The 20,648-nt window shown below is 40.3% G+C and overlaps 1 protein-coding gene across 1 annotated transcript in view; it reads right to left on the bottom strand.

The window, feature by feature from the left end:
• LOC109928701 (ATP-binding cassette, sub-family E (OABP), member 1) overlaps nt 1–19,620 on the bottom strand; it is a gene marked incomplete at its 3' end in the record, with an annotated part of 38,898 nt that extends 19,278 nt beyond the window's left edge. Inside the window, exons 1-6 of the mRNA XM_048592251.1 lie at nt 19,413–19,620; nt 17,979–18,088; nt 12,390–12,576; nt 10,767–10,934; nt 7,573–7,658; nt 5,727–5,824 (exon numbers count right to left, since the gene is read on the bottom strand). Of these exons, the coding sequence (XP_048448208.1) occupies nt 5,727–5,824; nt 7,573–7,658; nt 10,767–10,869 (287 nt within the window). The remainder of the gene's footprint in view (nt 1–5,726; nt 5,825–7,572; nt 7,659–10,766; nt 10,935–12,389; nt 12,577–17,978; nt 18,089–19,412) is intronic.
• Nucleotides 19,621–20,648: the final 1,028 nt, after the last annotated feature.

Here is a 20,648-nt window from a genome sequence, read left to right as displayed (position 1 = left end):
TTATACTCTGCCAAGATTCATAAGAATTTCATAAATCATTTGCAGAATGGTATAATATTACAGGGTTTCACTTTGTGCAACATTTGTCTAGAAAAATAAGCATTCACTGAACGGGAACAAAAACATGAATTACTGGAAAAGCTCAGGTCTGGCAGCACCTGTGGAGAGAAATCAAAATTATCATTTCGGGTCCAGGTCTGATGCTTCTCCAAGAAAAAGTCAAGTTATTGCCCAGCATGTTTACCCCTTAGTGTGCCTGACATCCTTAAAGCTGCTCTAAATATCAGAGAAGTAGAAAGACAATCAGAAGCCTTAGTTTGCTTCAACAACTCATTTATGAAATACCTGTTACATAAGAAAATATTCAAAGTGCTTTACAGGAGTATTATAAAACAAAGTATGATACTGGGATATTAGGCCACATGACCAAAAGCTTGAAACAAATAACTGAAAGGAGAGATTTTCAGAACACAGGGCCTAGGTAACTGAAGACGCAGCCCCCCAAGATAAGAAGTAAAAACTGGGATTTTCAAGAGGTCAGAATTGGATGAATACTGATATCTCTAAGGGTTGCTAGGCTGGATACTACAGAAATAGAGAGGATGAGGCCATGGAAGGAAAAAAAGATTTTTAAAATCAAGGAATTGCTTGATTGGTTGTAAATGTGATAGGGATAAGGTGTAAATTAAAAGGCACATGCAGCATATTTTGAATGACCTTCAATTTAATGATGCATAGAATCTGGGGGACAGACCAAAAGCATATTCAATCAATCAAGCCAAGTAGTAATAAGGAAGGGAAACTGATTTCAGCAGCTGTTGAGCCAGACAGGGGCAATGTTATAAAATATGAAATGGACAATTTTAGTGAGTGATCGTGTAAATGTGTTTAGAATCTCCTTGTTGAATTAAATATTAAATCAAGTTGTGAACTGACTAGTCTAGTCTCAGACTGTTGCCAGGGAGAGGCATGAATTTGGTAGCTACAGAACTGAACGTGAAAATAATGGCTTTCAGTCTTCCTAACATTTAAGTGGAAGAAATTTCCACTCATTTGCTACTGGATTTTTAAATAGGCAAACTGATCATTTGGCAACAGTGGAGGAGTTGACAGAAAACAGTGAGGTAGGGTCAGCATACTTACCAAAACAAATTTTTGGGTGATGGCATGGGGCAGCATGCAGATGAGAAAGAAACCAACAGATCCATCAGGGACACTACAGTAAACAGCATGAGAGGGGAAGAGAAGCCGTTGCAAGTGATATCTCGGCAGTGATTAGACAGATAAGAGTCAGGTAAAACAGACCGGCTCAGCTAAAAGCAATGGAAAGACTGAAGGAAAATAATGTAGACAACTGCGTCAAAAGATTACAAATAACTCAAGTAAGACAAGTGGAGAATAGTATGGCACATTTAAGATGTCCTATGATTTCAATAAGTGCCATTTGTGATACACTTCTAAACGCAGAAACTTGACTGGAAAGATTCAAACAGAACTCTGGAAAAGGAGAGCATGGATTTGGGAGGGGTCAACACTTTCGAGGACTTTGTGAAGAAAAGTGAGGTTGGGAACGAAGCATTTATTTAAAAGGACAAAGGGATCAACTGTTTTGAGGGGTGGGGGTTAATTACAGCAGATTTACAGAAGGCACAAACATGTTAATCAGTTCCTTGCACATCTTGTTAGAGGCAAGGGTGGAGGATTTGAGGGAGAATATTTAAATAAGATGATTTACGGGAGCGGGGATGGGGGTGGGTGGTGGTGGTCATTATTGCCAACACTACAGCTGGGCTGAAAGTCTTTACTGATATCTAAAGAAACTGGTAGAGGATGGATAAACTTCCTTTTCTTTCACGTTTGAGTTGTCTGGAGTTAAGGGAAAGATGACAAATGCCAGAGTGAGGGAAAAGGCCTGAGTAAGAGCAAGTATGAATTTTATTAATGTCCTAAGTCTCAAAGATAGAAATGAGAATGCATTTCAGCAAAAATCAGTGGCTGTAGAAACCATACGATACATGGAAGACCACAGGTTTTCCTGGTATGATTTTGAAAGAGCAACTGTTAGAGAACTGGGGGATAGTTTGACGATGGATGATCAAAGGAGTAAGGTTTGGGAGTGGAAATGGGATGCAGACAAAGACTAAGAAAAATTACCTTGATCAACACAATGGCCCTAGCAGGATCACATGACATGGCACAGTAGAGGGGCTAATGATGAAAGTGCTTTGAGGGGTAGCTAGGGAGGATAAGAAGGTAGAAAACCTAAATAACCATGAGGTATGATGGAAGTTATTCATGTATTGAAGAAATCTCAAATTTCTTTTTGTTAGAACAATGACTTTGAGAGAGAGTGAGTAAAACAAGTTTAATAGTTCGAATGGAGGAGGAAATGGCAGGAGAGGTGTTCAGGCCAAAGTGAGATTTGTAGATAAATGCCACATTGTCACTGTTACAGTATTGACGGGTCAAATGATGGAAGATACAGCTAGGTAAGGAGAATTCATCCTTCAACCAGGTTTTCAGTAAGGCCATCATACTGAAGTAATAATTTACAATAGGTTCATGGATCACAAGGCCCTTGCTCCCAGATAAACAGACATTCTACAGGGAGATGCACTGAGGAATGGCAAGTGTAGTGTCCAGTGGAGTAAAGATAGGAGTGAGAGGGGCAAGTTGGACGTCAAGATTGGCCTTCAGCAGGTGCACTGCTCAGTGCATCATCAAATCTGTCAGAGGATTGAGAGAGGTGCAGAGGGAAGTGGTCACCTAATTAAAAAGGCAGTCATATCCAGATTCAGTCAAGGCAGCAGGAAAGTCAAAGAGCTTTGAAAGGTTTTGCTGAGAAATTGGAATTCAGGGGACCCGAGATTGGAGACGTGAAAGGGGCCCATTGCAATTCAAAAGAGGAGTCTTGGAGGGGAAATGAGGAATAGAATTTAAAAAAAAAAAAAAAGTGGAAAGAGAGTGGTCTAGAGCAGCTAAAACATTGACACAAAATGAATACAGGAAAAGCTCATGTTACATTAGCTTTGTTACAAATTTTGATGCCAGCTTTAAACTGGCATATGAGATACTTGGAGTTCAGGAGGCTGAGATAGATCATCCAATCGTCACTTCCTATTTAAACATAGTATGGAGCTCAGGATCAAAACCAAAGGTCCCATGATGGGATAATGTTGGTGTAGGTAGATTAGAGCATTATAGACTATTGTCTAGGCTCAATGACAGCTTTAAGGAGTAATTCTGGAAGCTATTTAAGAACGTCCCCCTTTTCTCCAGGGGCCTTGTGTTCAATGGATCACAAAATGTAATAGATAATATACTCAGTACCCAAATGTAACAATAAAGTATTACAAAATAGCTAATAACCCCATAGAGATCAATGGGGCTGTCTACATGTGGAACAATAGGAGAAGAGTGAGATCCTAAACGAATATTTTGCATTACTATTTCCTGTGGAAAAAGACATGAAAGCTAGGGAACTTGGGGAAAGAAATAGTGATGTTTTCAAAAAAGAGAGTCCATACTACAGAAATAGTGGTGCTGGAAGTCTTAAAATGCAGAAGAGTAGATAAATCCCCAGGACCTGATCAAGTGTCTTCCAGGGCATTGTGGGAAGCTAGGGAAGAAATTACAGGGGCCCTTGCTGAGATATTTATATCAACAGCAATGGGTGAGGTGCCAGAAGACTGAGAATGGCTGATGCTGTGCCTTTATTTAGGAAGCACTGCAAGGAAAAGCCAGGGAAGTATGGAGTGTTGAACCTGATGTCAGTGGCGGGTAGATTGCTGGAAGGGATTTTGAGGGACAAGATTTACATGCATTTGGTAAGGCAAGAGGTGATTAGGGATAGTCAGCATGGCTTTGTGCATGGGAAATTGTGTCTCACAAACTTGATTAAATTTTTTGAAGACATGACCAAGAAGATAGTTGAAAGCAGAGTGGAAGATACTGTCTGAACAGACTTTAGCAAGCCTTCAACAAGGTTCTGCATGGTAGACTGGTTAGATCACGTGGGATCGAGGGAGAGCTAGCCAACTGGATATAAAATTGGCTTAACAGTAGGAGACAGAGGGTGGTGGTAGAGGGTTGTTGCTCAGACTGGAGGCCTTAGACCTTGGTGTGCCGCAAGGATCGGTGTTGGGTCCGCTGTTGTTTGTCATTAAATAATTTGGATGAGAATATATGAGGAAGTGGTGGTGTTGGACTGAAGGAGACAAAGTCTGAGGTCACATGACACCAGATTATAGTCCAACAGGTCACCTGACAAAGCAGCAGTGCTCAAAGCTTGTGATTTCAAATAAACCTATAATCTCATGTCGTGTGACCTCTGATGGGCCAAGGAATGGCAGACGGAGTTTAATTTAGATAAAATGCAAAGATGTTGCATTTTGGTAAGACAAACCAGGGCAGGACTTGCACAATTAATGGTAGGACTCTGGTGACTGTTGTCAAAAGACAGATCTTGGCGTTTATGTACATAGTTCCTTGAAAGTAGCAAAGGCAGACAGGGTGGTGAAGGAAGCATCTGCCTTCATTAGTCAGAGCATCGAATACAAGAGTTAGGATGTCACGTTGCAGCTGTACAAGACAATGGTGAGGCCAGTTTTGGAGTACTGCATATAGTTCTGGTTACTCCGCCATAGGAAAGATGTTATTAAACTGGAAAGGGTGCTGAAAAGAATTACAAAGCACATTACTGAGAGTGGAGGGTTTGAGTTATAGAGATAGGCTGGGACTCTTTTTTGGGTGGGGGGGATGGGGAAGGAAGAGCGTAGAAGGCTGCTGGGTGACCTCGGAGATTTATAAAATCATGAGCAGCATAGATAAAGGTGAACAGCCAAGTTTTTTTCCCCTTGGGTAGGGGAGTCCAAAAATAGAAGTGAGAGGGAAAAGATTTAAAAAGAAGCTGAGGGGCAACGTTTTCTACACAGAGGATGGTGTGTATATGGATCAAACTGCCACTGGAGGGGGTGGAGGCAGGTACAATTACAACATTTAAAAGACATTTCAACAGGTACATGAATAGGAAGGGTATTAAGAGGGACATAGGTCAAATGGAGGCAAATATGACTAGTTCAGTTTAGGATACCTGGTCAGCATGGACGAGTTGGACTGAAGGGTCTGTTTCCGTGCAGCATGACTCAGATTCTATGATTAGCTCACAGATACAGAACTTCATCAGATATCCCAACACATGCTGAAGCACTCCACAAAGCACGGCTAAAGCTAAAGCTGTGCTTTTAGAAACAGCAACTACTGTTAACTCTGTTGACAGAAGCATTATTCCCTGAACATTCAACAAGATATTTTAGTGCTTAGTCCTGGGCCAGTGTTATATCAAATATCAAGCAATTCATTCAAGGCACAATATCCCTCATCATGGTCTTATCTTTCAAAAATAAGCTTCACTTCTAAAAAGGACAAAACTAATGAGCTCAAAGGTGAATTCGTCTTCTTTGTGGAATAGTAACTAAACAGAAGCACTAATATATCTTATGAACATTCATTACATAATCTCAAAATCTAAGCATAAAGGTATTCATATGTGCACTTGTAATGTCAAGGAGTGCAAGGTTATGGGCCAAATGCTAGAAATTGGAATTAGAATAGTTAGGTGGTTTGCTTCTGACTGGCACAGACTCAATGAGCCCAAGTACCTTTTTCTGTGCTGTAGACTATGACTTTATGATTCTCAAACCTTTCAAATTTTTCAACATCATTACCTGTGAAGTTTGAAGGAGTTTGCACAGTATCTGTGTGTTGTCTCTTTAGCTAAATTGCTTGGCAAGTTAACAATTGACAAAGCCCCAAAAGGACATTTCTGAAACAGGAAAAAGAAAAATATAATTAACAAAATGTTAACATTACATAATTTGCAACTGACTATTGACAACACTACCAGAATTAAAATGATTTTGCATAATTAATAATAAATGGAAAATAATTGAATAAATACATTTTGGAAGAACTTCCAGAAATGAACCAACTACAATCTAAAAGGAGTACAAAAAAGAGAAATAAATTTTAAAAATCTACTGTAACTATATATTGAATATTTGCTGAGAAAAATTATATGCAAATCTTACCACATTCCCTACAATTGTATAAATCTGTGTGTGAGGAACATACAATCTGATCCCAGAAATCAGAGCATTCAGAAAGAAGACTAAGAATTTAAGGTGGGGGAGGGATGGTAAGGCTATCACTGAAAGGATTGCAAGAAACATGTATAAAAATGCAAATGTTATGATAAATGAGAGAAATCTTTTTACATTGAACTTTAGCTAGCCTTTATGGTATCCAGTGATTTTAGTTTTTTTAAATCAAATTGGTATTGGACCAAATCTACAATGCTTGGGTGCGCAGGAGGCAAAGATGGATAATCCACTCATATCACTTCCGACCGAAGATGGCTAATTGCTTCAGTCTTTTAATTATGAATTGATGGGCTCTATCATCTTTGGGGGAGGCAACGTTTATGGATTATTCTCCAGTTAGGTGTTCTGCCCCTGATGATTAGATATGGCAAGATTGTAGCACTTTGCTCTGATGGATTGGTTATGGGGATCATTTTGCTCTGTCGAGAACATGCTGCTGCTTCTGGGCAGCCATGCATCTAGTGCTGTACTGTTGTTTAGGTTAGCACTCATGCAGGAACTGGTAAGGTTCTAGAATGCATTGTCCGAGAATGTGATGAATGCCTTGATGAGCATGCCTCCAAGAGTGAAATGGATTATCATAAGAGAATGAATACGTAGGGCTACAGGGACAAAGCAAGGGAGTAGCTCTGTGTGAATTGCTCCTTAAGAGAATCAGCACACAACAGGCTGAAAAGCGTTTCCTGTACTGTAACCATTCTAGGATTCATCACCCACTAAAAACCACGAGTATTTATGCATTTCATTTAAGTATTCAGATGGCAAACACGTGTAATGTATCATTTATAGTGCTATGTATAAACTACAATAAACTGTTCCAATGCTCAGTTGAGAAATATAGCAAGCAGCAGAGCTATACTGACCAAGTAGTAACAGATTCAATTCCAATCTATGCTGAGCTAGTCAATTTTGCCATAAAGAAAATAATCTGATTTAACAAGGAAATTATCCCACTGAGGGAAAAAGGACAATTGCAACAAGGCCAATAAAAAGATGGGAAGAGCAGGGATTAGGAAACAGGACACATCAGCACAAGCAAACATGGGGTGCTGTTGCCTTCTTGAAAACTGACTATATTTTTAGCTCACAAAAAGGTAACATGTTCACCCCATAAGCAATAGTTTCTAGTTTATCCAGTAACAACTCAAGATAAAAGTAGTACTTTAGCAACACTTCAGGTAGTTAATGCTGAACAGATCCAATACAATAGTTCTGGACATGATTAGACGGAACAAAACAAATAAATTTTATTGAAAAATGCCATGACTTTGAAAACAATGAGATTCCAATGATGCAAACTATTTGCAGAAGTAACACAGTCAATAAAGTGATGTACTTAAGAAATCAGCAACATTTAAAACTTCAATTTTAGCTGGCATCGCAACAGCTTCCCAGGAAGCACATATTTTACCTTAATGCAAATACCACAACCAATACAGAGAGTTTCTGAAATCCAGGCAATCTTACTTTGAGCAGTAACTTCAATACAAAGCTTTCCTACAAACAAAAAATGCAAAAGAGATATTTTTATTTGAACTTTCTAAATTTGCATTTAACTGGCTTGTTTTATAATTTAATTTTATTTATTATATTATAAATTATATAATAGATAGAAGAAATAATTAAATGTAATTTAAGAAAATCATGAGCGTGTAAGGTAGTAGCTTTGCTGCAATGTCACTAAACTAGCAATCCAGAACCACAGGTTAATGCCTTGGTGACTTGATTCAAATCCCATTATGGCTGATGGTGGAATCTGAATTCAATAAAAATCTACATTAAAAAGCTCACCCAATGGAAACCATACAACTACTGTTGTTTGTTGTAAAAAAAAATCTGGTTCACAAACATCCTTTAGGGAAGGATGTTTGCTGACCTCACCTGGTCTAGCTTATATTGCCATTGAGAGCAATTAGGGACAGGCAACAAATACTCGCTGTGTCAGCAATCCCCACATCCCATCACAAAATACATTTTAAAGCACTGATCTTGGAAGGGGTGCCATGAGTTCCTGCTGAGTGAAGCTGAGGATTAAATAAGGGCAGGCTGCATATATTGGTCGTCTATTCCCTTTAGATAATTAAGTAGGGGCGTCATTTAAGCAGGGCAAAAAAGAAAATTTATTTCCAATGTTGGGGAAATCATGAACATGGGGACATTTCAAAATTAGAGCCAGGCCATTTAAGAAAATCAGAAAACACTTTCACAACGCTCTGCCCTAAAAGGCTTCAGTTCTGACAACTGAAGATTAAGATTGAGCTCGATAGCTTTTCATTGGTTTAAGCATATCTAGGGATACTGAGTTAAGTCCAGTAAACGGAGTTGAAGTACAAATCAGTCATGATCAGTTTGAACTGTACAGTAGGCTTAATGACCTGAATGGTGCTCTCCTATTCTATTATAGAGTAGAATGCAGCAGTTATACTGCATCTCCAACAAAATGGCTCTCTTGGGATGTAATCTGAATGGCCTTGAATTGACCAAAATTAAACTGTTAAAAGCTTCAAAATCATTTAGGACTGGACTCTTGAGGTTATTTGCTTCAAAATTCACATTATGGGAAGGAAAGAACTTATAAATTAAACAGCACCAAATTTTCTGATGGCCAGATAATTATTTCTGCAGCATGGGTGGAAGCTGCACATTGGGACCAAGCAGATTCCATGACTTTACAGACTCTGTGGGTATCGTCAAGGAAATTGAAGATTCTGATTGACAATTTGACCATGCCTGGAACTCTCAAAGGGTCCACTGAAATCAGAGATTTGAGAGATTTCTGTTGCAGTAAATAGCGATTCAGGAAAAGATTAGACAATTAAAAACAGTCTAATCCTCGGTAGCTATTAAACTGATTCCCTCAATTTACCATACATTTCCCCAACTATACACATCTCCTGGACCCTGATCTGATAACACCCCTCATCCCACTGAGATCCAGCATCCACCCCGACTCCCAAAACGACCCCTCAACCCAACATGCTATATTCATTCCCCATAGACTGCAGACTCCCTCACCCACAACCTCTCTCCCTAGGACCCAAGAGCTACCACCTCACACTCCTCTGCTATGTGCCTGGCACATGAACCTCTTATTTTCCAGGATCTATTGAACCTTCTGGGATGTTGGACATTTAAATCACAGAATAAAACAACTACTGTGGAAAGCGGGATATGGTTTGACTACCCTGAACTATGAGGGACCTGTGGGATTTGGAGTACATTTTGCATTTCTGACGGAGGCCTGATCAAAATCTCCTGGCAAAAATATAAAGCTCTTTTTGAATGCGAAAGAGAGAGCAGAGTAATAATCTAAGTGCGTCTGCCATTCCTCAAAATCCAGCCAAAGATGCTTCAGCAGTTCATGGAATATAACAGTTAACCGTGCATAATCAGGATAATGTCTTTTATACAGACACCTGACAATTGAAAATTTTTAATTGATGCTTTAAAATAGTTGAATGAATTTAATGGAGATAAATAAATCAATTTGCTGTGGTTTAATTTTTTGAATCTACTTTAAGACCATATTTTGACAACAGAAATTAAAGCATAGAAAATTACAGACGAAACTTTCATAGAATAGAATCATAGAACCCCTCCAGTGTGGTAACAGGCCCTTTGGCCCAACAAGTCCACATCGACCCTTGGCGTATCCCACCCAGACCCATCCCCCTATAACCCACCTAATCTACACATCCCTGAAAACTACGGGCAATTTAGCCTGGCCAATCCACCTAACCTGCACATCTTTGGACTGTGGGAGGAAACCGGAGCACCCGGAGGAAACCCGCGCAGACACGGGGAGAATGTGCAAAATCCACACAGACAGCTGCCTGAGGGTGGAATTGAACCTGGGTCCCTGGTGCTGTGAGGCAACAGTGCTAACCACTGAGCCACCGTGCCGCCCCTATGGCAGGGGGGCATGCATCGTTACTGATCAGTGCTTTCATTAGAAATGAATATTTTATTACAAGCTTTCTTAAAAAAAAATTGTTTAGCATGCTGTTGAAGAGAGGTGATCAAGGATACCCCCTTGGAGGAACGCAGAGGTTGATTACAGAAAAGTGAGAACAGCGGCTATTACAAGATATTGAACAAAACCAAGTTGGAACAATTCCAACCATCTGGCCCTAAGCTCTAGAATTCTCTTAATTAACTGCCTCTCTACCTCCCTCCCCTCTAAGATGTACCTTAAAACCTATCTTTCTGACTAAGCTTTCGGTCATCTATCTTAATATCACTTTACGAGGCAGTGTACTCAATTTTGTTTTATAAAGCTCATGAAGCACATTGGCTTTTTATTACACGAAAGGTGCTATCAAAGTCTTAGTTCTTTTTTATTGGAAGTAAGAAGTTTACTTATACTCCACTGATTTAGGGCACTTTTTGGGCTCACCAACAGCTGTTTAAAAAATGTAAGGTTTTTATTAACACATTACAGACTTACTAAAAAGTTTTAAAGGGATAGAACGTAAACAACAAATTGATCTTTTCCATCATATAAAGAATTACAAAAGGTTAATATGCCACTAACAGATTTGCATACATTTATTTATCTTTCTTCTCATCTATCTACTACAATACAAGAAAAATTAAGCTGCTCACCCATTCGAACTACTGGACAGCTCTTCTTGCACTCCTGACGACATTTCTTGGGCTTGCATTTATCATGGCTGACTATGGCAATTCTGGTTAGCTTATCTGCCATATTGCCTCAGTGAGCTTATATCTTGACAAGAAAAACTTTGTATCATGCCAGAAAGCAACCTCAGTCTACAGACAACAAATAAAAAATCCATTAATCAGAAACACCTCACTTACAGGAAAAAAGTACACCAGTGTGTAATGTTAATTATAGAGTCAGAGTCATACAGCACAGAAACAGACCCTTTGGTCCAACTCATCCATGCTGACCAGACGTCCCAATTTGAAGTAGTTCCATATCCCTCAGTTTATACAGACATCCAGATGACTTTTAAAATGTTGTAATTGTACCCACCTCCATCACTTCCTCTGGCAGCTCATTCTGTGCAGGCACCACCTTCTGCACGAAAGAGACATCCCTCAGGTCCCTTTTAAATTTTTCCCCCCTCACCATAAACTTATGCCCTCTAGTTTTGGACTCCCTCATGCCAGGAAAAAGACCTTGGCTATTCACCCTATCCATGCCCCTCATGATTTTATAAACCTCTAAGGTCACCACTCAGCCTCCGATGCTCCAGGGAGAAAAGTCCCAGCCTATTCAGACTCTCCTTATAGCTCAAACCCTCCAGCCCCAGCAATATTCTTGTAAATCTTTTCTGCACCCTCAAGTTCAATGACATCCTTCCTATAGAAGGGCAATCAATAGTATGCAGTATTCTAAAAAAGTGGCCTCACCAATGTTCCGTACAGCCACAACATGCCATTCCAACATGTATACTTAATGTTGTGACTAATGACGATAAGCAGGCCAAACACCACCTTCACCACCCTGCCTACCCAGTGACTCCACTTTCAAGTAACTATGCACCCCTAGGTCTCTTTGTTTGGCACTACTCCACAGGGCCCTACCATTAACTGTACAAATCCTGCCCTGGTTTACCTTACAAAATGCAACACCTCATATTTAAACTAAAGTCCATGTGCCACTTCTCAGCCCATTGGCCCATCTGATCAAGGTCCCATTGTACACAGAATCTTCTTTATTGTCCACTACACCATGTAGTTTGCTGTCATCTGCATACTTACTAACCATACCTCCTATATGCACATCCAAATCATTTATATAAACAAATACATTACAAAAATTTCAGAAACAATAACATTGAAAATGTAAAAAGACAATTTAGAAGCAACTGGTGATCTAGATGATTTAAAATTCAATAAATCTAAAATAAAAGTTAGTATCAGCTACCACAGTTGTGAAACTACCAACTTTATGAAAACCAAATTCACTAATGCTCTTTGAAGGAGGAAAGCTGTCATCCCTACCTTGCCTAGTTTATTTATGATGGGAAATACACTCTGCGCTGACTATTACTACCGTTTGAAATAGCCTAGTACGGTGTTCAGGCACATCAAGTTGCTGACAAAACGTTGAACAATACAACTGAGTAGTCTACAAGAATTGATCTTGGTATTGAACTGACAAATACACATCCTGCCCAGTCAATCGTTCAAAGTCACCGAGATACAGCACCAATGTCAAAATTGAGACACATGTCACAGGCTAAAACAGAATCATACCTTACTTCCAATGTTCCAGATTCCTCAATCACCACCTCTACGTATGCCCTCTCTCATCAGCAAGATGGATCAACCAGAAGTGGGGGTACAGTTGCGTGTATTTGGGAAGGGGTGATCCTGGTAGTGCTCAACATTGACTCTGGACTCGAAGTCTCATGACATCCCGTCAACCATGGGCAATGAAATCCTGCCAATTATCACACACAGTCCTCACTCAGCTCAAACTAATGTGGAACACTACTTGTCCCTATTGTCCATAGATATTTACTCATTTGCAAGCTTACTTTCCACTTCCAACACACTAACAACTGTGACTGGAAGTTCCATACAGCATGTCACCATTTTGAGTAAGGCACTTGCTACTTTCTGTGTGTCTCTCGCTCTCTCTCTAATCGGCCACACAATCCCCTCTGTCTCTAAACCGCAGATCAATTCTAGATAGGACCATTACCTCAGAAAATCAACTGTTTAAAAATGGTCCAGCCAAACAAAAGAAATTGAAAAGGTAGGACAACATGCCTGGTATGACCTAATATTTAATTTTGGTCTGACCCATTGGTTGAGAACATTGGGTTTATACTTAGTTTAGTATGTTTAGTAGCTGTTCAAGACTTGATATTGACAGTTCTGGTAGCTTTATGTAACTTTGATACATAACCAAGAAATTAAGTAACCAAACTTGTATGGTAACAGACCAACAGCCTAAACTGAAGACCCACTAGTTGAGATAGTCTGTCTGACTTAGTAACTTTACAACTTCAAGCTGATAGATTCCTGGCTAGTGTCAACAGGTGGAGGAGTGTAAAAAGAAATTACACTACCACTGAAAATTGCTACATATTTTGGGGAAAATCATGAACACTTCCAGTATCTACGTACGGTGACCACGTACGCTGGACGTGCATTCAGCTGCAGCTTCTGACTGACTACAAGAAACAGTTGGGAGAAACAGACTGACTCACTGTGGAGCATCTATGGATGCAGAGGACATTATGGATGATATATTTAGTGAGGGTGGCGGGCTCTTGTGGGGAAAGCAACAGCAGCAGCCAAATCAGTAGCACCACGAATTGGCTCTGTTGTACAGCAGGGAGGGCCAAAGTGCAAGTGAGCAGTAGTAATAGAGGGACCCTATAGTCAGTTGTTTTAGACAGGCATCCGTGTGGTCTCAAGTGAGACTCCAGAATGCTGTGTTACCAGGGTCAAGGATGTCGCAGGACATTCTGAAAGGGGAGGGTGAGCAGCCAGAGGTTGTTGTCCACATTGGTAGTAATGACAAAGGCAGAAAAGAGATGCAATCCTGCAAAAGAAAATTTGGAGAGTCAGGTAGCAAGTTGAAAAGCAGGACCTCCAGGGTTGTAATCTCAGGATTATTCCCTGTGCCACAGGGTAATGAGGCCAGAAGTAGCAAGATAATATAGTTGAATGTATGGCTGAAGAACTGGCGTAGGAGGGTGGGCTTCAGATAACTGGATCATTGGGGTTTCTTGCAGGCTGAAAGGGACCTGGACATGACGGATGGCTTTCACCTAAACTGGAGAGAAACCAAAATCTTTGCAGGAAAGTTTGCTAGTGCCACTTGGGAGAGTGACATATGTAGACAGATCACGGTAAGATTTAAATCAACGGGGTTGTTTTTAGTAGGTGATTTTAAATTCCCCAATGTTGTCTGGGATTCCAAGTGTCGGGGCTTAGTTGGGTCAGAAATTGTTAGAAGCATTCAGCAGGGCTCCCTGAAACAAAACGTCCAACTAGGAAAGGGGCCATACTAGACATAGTACTGTGGAATGAGCCTGGCCAAGTTTCAGTGGGAAGTTTGGGAACAGCGAAACAATTCCAGGGCGAGAGGGTGAGAAAATAGGTTTACCTAGGAGAGGGTGCAAAAGAGGTTTACCCAGGATTTCGACTGCATTGGAGAGCTACAAGGATAATTTGGACAAACTTGGATCGTTTTTTGCTAAAGCATCAGAGGCTGAGGGTCACCCTGAAACAAGTATGTAAAATTATGAGGGACGTGAATCGGGTGGATACTCAGTCTTTCCCCCAGGATGAGAATGTCAAATACTTGGGGGAAAAGGAGAGTTTAAAGGAGAAGAAGTGAGAGAACAAGTGTTTTTTTTTTAAAAAGGGTGGTAGATGCTTGGATTGCGCTGCCAAGAGAGGTGGCAGAAGCAAATGTTATAGCAATATTTAAGAGGCATTTAGACAGACATGAACAGTTAGGGAAAGAGGGGATATGGACCACATGCAAGCAGAAGGGATTAGTTTAGAATGGCACCGTGTAGGCACACAGCTGATGGGCTTAAGGGCCTGCTCCAGTGTTGTATTGTTCTACATTCTATTGGGCTAGGTCAAAGACAGCGGTAAAATGTAGAAGAAATTCAATAAAGTTTGATAAAGAAGGGATACCAACAGGAGTAAGACAAGCTAGTACCGTAATGCACGTTTTTGCAGGCAAGAACCTTGAAACACCCTATGGACACACAGCAGCAGAAATTACTAGAGGGGAATATTGTACACCCCAATACCTGTATCAACATCGAGAGCAAACTGGAGAGTATATGTGCATATTCCTGTACACTGGATAAGAGAAGAACATAGAACAGAAGAGTTCTGTTTAATGTCCAATGATTAAATTTAAATAATGTCTATGTGCGACCATGAGGGCTTAAAGGTCAATAACTTTCTGTACATAATCAGAGAATCATCAGACTGGACAGATATTGGGCAGAGAGGTGGGTAGAGATTGTTTGCATAAACATGAAGTTAACCTGCATACGAGTTGTCCTGTGGTCTGTGCAAGGAGAATAACCACAATAATCTTCATTTCCCTAGAATGAGTGCAGCTTCAACAACACTCAAAGCTCAAAATCATTTCAGATAATACAGACCACTCAATCGGCAGCCCACCTAACAGTGTACAGTGACAGTAATACTATACAATATGCAATGCAGCAATTCAACAAGCTTCTTTCAATGGTATTTTCCAAACCTGTGACTTCTGTCACCAAGAAGAATAAAAGCAAATATGTTGGAAGGACCAACTGCAAGTTCCTCCAGAAGCTACACACCACAACTTACAAACATAAGAAACAGAAGCAGAAGTAGATCATCCAGCCCCTCAGATCTGATCTGCTATTCCATAAGATCATGTTGCTCTGTTAGTGTTTCAAATTCTACCCTGCTAACGTTTGATTCCATTGTCTAACAAGAATTTATCCAATTCTGCCTGAAAAATATTCAATGATAGCCCCATTTCCCCTGCCATCAGAAGCAGTGTTCCAATTTCACGCAATCCTGGAAAAAAAAAAGCCCCCCTTATCTATTGTAAAAAGGCACTCCTTAATTTTAAAGGATTGTTCCCTATGATGGGCTCACCTACAAGAGCAAACATATTTTCACATCCACCTCCTTTAGGACAATTCAGAATCTGACATTTTCCATCAAGTCACTCATCATGCTAAACTCCTGCAGAAACAAACTAGACAATCTAAACTATCCTCAGAATCCGCACTCATTCCAGACATTAATCTAGTAAACTTCCTCTGAACCAACTCCACCATTTAAATCCTTCCTTAAATAAGAGGACCAAAGAAAAGTATGCAGGATGATACTCAAGATGGTCTCATCAATATCCACTATAACTTAAGCATAACATCCTTGCTTTTATGTTCAATTCCTCTCAATCTAAAATGTTAATGAGATGCTATCCTAATGAGAGGAAAAGCAGCCAACATTATTAAAGACCCCCTCCCACACCAGTAATTCTCTCTTCCAACCTCTTGCACCAGGAAGATACAGAAGCTTAAACACACATACCAATAAGGTTCTTTCGTGCTATTACTCGACTGCTGAATGGACCCCTCTAACTTCAAATCTAATGTTGATCTTGCTTTTGTACACTTCCTGTGCAGCTGTAACCTTGTATGCTTCGTTCTGTCTAAACATCTGATCATCTGTATGTCACTGTGTTATGAGCTGCCTCTCTACTGCACACAAAGCAAAACTTCTCACTGTACTTAGGTACGTGTAACAATATCTCAAATATTGTGCTGTACCTATATATTTTTCATTGTGACTTATGCACCAAAACATCTAGATCGACTAGCTGACAACTTCACATTTTAATCACATTACCTTCTATCTACTAGATTTTTGCCACTCTCAAATTATCTGTCTGCAAACTCTAAGCTTTCTTCACAATATTCTTTCCTATCAATTGGTGTTGTGTGACTTTAGTTACCATACCTTTCACTCCTTTCATCTAATTTATTGATCTAAGTTGCGAAAAGCTGCAGCCTTAGCAGAGACTCTCGCAGAACCCGCCCACTCATCACATCCTACCAAAGACCCTCTATATGATCTTCTGCCAGCCAATCTTTTCTCTCTGCTAATATGTTACCAGCTACATCATTAGCTTTTATTTTGTGCAGTAACCCTTGGAAACCCACATCCGTTACACCAATAAGCTCCCCCTCATCCACAATGTATGCTATTCCTACAAATAATTCCAATAAATTGGCTAAACAGGATTCTCTTTTGATGAAACCATGATAAATCTTCCCGATTACCTCAGGTTTTTTTTGGAAGTGCATAGCTACAATCTCTAACAATTAACTTCCACATGCAAGCTATCAAGCTGACTATAAAAGATACCCTTTTTCTGCTCCCCTTTTTTGAAGGGAGGTTATATTTGTAACTTTCTAGTCCGTTGGAACCCTTCCTGAAACCTGAGAATTCTGGAAAATTAACAAACGGACATAACCAGCCAATTAGCCACCTCTTTTAAGGCCCAAGGACAAAGTTCATCTTGGCCCAGATTAGAAATGGTCAAAAGTGAGGTTAAGCGGTAATAATTTGGATTTGGATTTGGATTAGGATAGTTATGGCCTTGGGAAAAATAATATTCAGCAAGAACTGGTGAAAATAAAAATAGTAGAGAATCTTTTACATCCATGATCTGCTGTAGATGCTCATGTACCTGTGTATGAGTAACTTAGAACTCTCAACACTCTTTCAGAGAAATGATCAAGTAGATTGGACCCCAGGCACAGCCAAAACAGAACAGGGAAAGAAGAATGAAACTGAGTGAGGGGTCAGAGAAAGAATTCCTCCCTTCAAGATGTAAACTTCGAGAATCATGGGAAATCCTATATCTGGTTTGCTTCTTAATTAGTAAACATTGAATTAAATACTTCCTGTTTTTTTAAAAATCACTGTTGCAACTACTCTCCGCACAATGATGGCCGACAGGTGTCTTGATGGGAAATTGCCATTTGCTGTTATGGATCAGACCAAACACCCTCAAATTATTTTAAGGTAGTCTAGACCCTAAGTTTTCTTTTAAATTTTAAAGGCAAATCTAAGTGTCTGTTCCAGGTGAAATGTGATGGTCAATCTACTCAATGTGAAGCAAAACAATTTAAACACTGTCGTTAAAATACAACTAAAGAACTTCGAATAATTTAATTCTATTGGAAGACTTAATAGTAATAGATAGTAACTATTACAAATTAACTGTTCCAATATAGTAACATTCCACAAACACACCCCTTGGCAAAAAAAAGGAAAATTCAAACAGATTCTCACATGCAGTTCTCCAATCCAGGAGGAAGAAACATCAAGAGAAAATTCAGAAAGTTGCAGCGAGGTAATCACTGAAGCTTCCAACTCTGTTGACACCTCAACAGCTTCTGATACTACAGACAAAATCAAAACCCAGAAATGTGGATCAGACAGCTGGCCACACCATTCAGGCTGTTTTAAAACAAAACACCAAAGGCCTCCCAAGCTGTTTACTCAAGTGGTGTCCAGTAGCCAGGTGCTCTGCTGTATAATCTCTCCAAAAAAAAGGGACAAAATAACCACTTAAAGTGACAGCACTATCATATTGGGCTTTTGTTAACCAAATGTTTTATTGGTCTGAAAGGTATAAATTGAACTCCAGTTTGATTAGTACCATTTACATTATGATTGCCATTTCACCGAGGTCCTCTTACTTTCATGATCAGATTTCAAACTATCACTACTTCACTTGACAGCGGTTCCTTTCTAATAACACTGAACATACCTACACCACACAATCTGTGGAGATTTAAGTCAGCAGTTCCGACTATCTCGAGAGAAGTTAGTAATGAGTAATAAAACCTGGCCTTGTCAGTGACACCTCTTAAACGTATAGGAAAAAAACCCAAAACACATCCCCATTAAACTGAAGAATATTTAACAAGTATTGCATAACTAAATCATTTTGCAAATTAATGCGACAAGATCAATATTAGACTCAAAAGCAGACAAACCTACAAATTGCGATATTAAAAAAACTGTTTCCTGTAATGCTTCAACCCTCTGCCTCTCAATAAACGTGATGGGTTTTCAATCAGCCTTATTTTCTACAAACACAACTAATTTTAACCAATTTCAACAAGGTAGGCACAACTCAATTAAGATAATAACAATTCTAGGTTTTGAATATCTACACATTCGTCACAGTGTATTTCAGAGTAGTGCATTTAGTACGGCAAAAAGTTCGCAACTTGAAAGATTTTTACCAGAACGCTACTTAGTTAAATTTTTGACAAGTGAAAGACTGAGTGAAAAAGCCGCAACTCCTCTCAAACTTCCACGTGATATATACGTTTCAAACTTGAACACCTACAGCGTTCAATTGTATCACTGCATGATGGAGTAATGTAATTCAAAAGGCTACACTTCTTCAGAATTTGATTAGCGTGAAAAACCAATTGTTTTAACAAATACGTCATCTACTGCCCAACCCTCCTCTCCTGAACGTTAAGATTTAAGGCCTGTAACAGAACTGCCATCTCCAGCAAATGCTGTGCTTATTGTCCAAAGATTATTAACAGGTAGACTCGGCTGCGGCCTATGTAAGGCAATGGGCCCGAGGCTTCCATGATGTCCACGTTCTTGCTCGCTGCCTCCCTCTCACAAACTCTTACCCCACCCCTGCCCTGAGTCACATGGAAATCTTCCCAGCACCGAATACACTGATCTCTCCTTTACCTGAGCGGACGCTGTGACAGTGCAAGTAGCAGCCGCTGCCTAAGCCAACGCCTCGTAAGTATTATCTCTTGTCTGTTTGATGTGAAAGCCCCCCCCCAAGTTTTATCTTCTCACTGCAAACGTGTTCCTCAGGAGTCAAAAGGGGGAAAAAAAGCCGGTGAAGATGGCCCCCACAGGCATGCGCAATGCCCACATTCAATAGCGCCTGACGCCAGCGCGTTGACGGTTGACGTGTTCCGGTGGCGACGGTGGAGGGGAGGTGGAATGCTGAGGCGGGCGGAGCGTATTAGAGCTTGTTTGAAGTTCATCTTTGCCGGTTCCATTAGGTAAGTGAAACTTCATCGTATGAGGTTACTGAGACTAGACCTCCAAGTGAACCGTGTTGAGGGGACAGGTGAAGTGGACTGTTTGGGTTGTGAACTATATCCGCCCCCCCCCCGCCGCCGAAAAATAAGCACCTGTCAAAATGCTGCCACGCTCCTGCTCATTAACACTGATCACAGAATCCCTCCAGTGTGCAAGCAGACCATTTGACCTATCGACTCCACGCCGACTCTCCGAAGAGCATCCCACCCAAACCCACCTCCTACCATATTCTTTTGTAACCCTGTATATTGCCCACGGTCAATTCACCTAGTCTGAACAATCCGGCACACTATGGGCAATTTAACATCGCCAATCCACCTAAACTGCACATCTTTGGACTGTGGGAGGAAACCCATGCAGACACGGGAGAATGGGTAAACTCCACACAGCCATTCGCCCGAGTATGACGACTGAACGAACCACTGTGCTGCGGTAGCCGTGCCTGCGTGTACGATTATTTGTGGGAAGTTCGCCCCTATCTCCGCAGGTAATGAAGATTTGGAATACAACAGTATAACATTGCACTTCGTGTTCATTCCTTCTAGACAGTGGCCCAGGGTTACTAAGAAGGTTCCGGCTTTTCTGACACTTTTTGCAGTGCATTTGGTAACTGTCTCAGCAGGCCAATGAGTAGCTTGTGGAGGTTTCGTATTGAACTTCAGTGATGGGCTGACCAAGTTTCTCCAACGCGTTCTGTTTTTATACCAGTTTATTGGGCAATTTGTTACCGAACTGCCAATGATGAGATGATGTGCTTTCTCTTGCTGCTAAGAATAACTTAAAACAATTTGACCACAAAGAAAACACCTGATCTATTGAACAAAAACAAAGTTGCTGGAAAAGCTCAGCAGGTCTGGCACATCTGTGAAG

The sequence above is a fragment of the Rhincodon typus genome, unplaced genomic scaffold, assembly GCF_021869965.1.
Source record: "Rhincodon typus isolate 14 unplaced genomic scaffold, sRhiTyp1.1 hic_rhity00000889, whole genome shotgun sequence".
In the NCBI taxonomy this organism is placed as follows: Eukaryota; Metazoa; Chordata; class Chondrichthyes; order Orectolobiformes; family Rhincodontidae; genus Rhincodon; species Rhincodon typus.
Note: the sequence above shows the minus strand (reverse complement) of the source record. Positions and strands in the feature narration are given on the sequence as shown.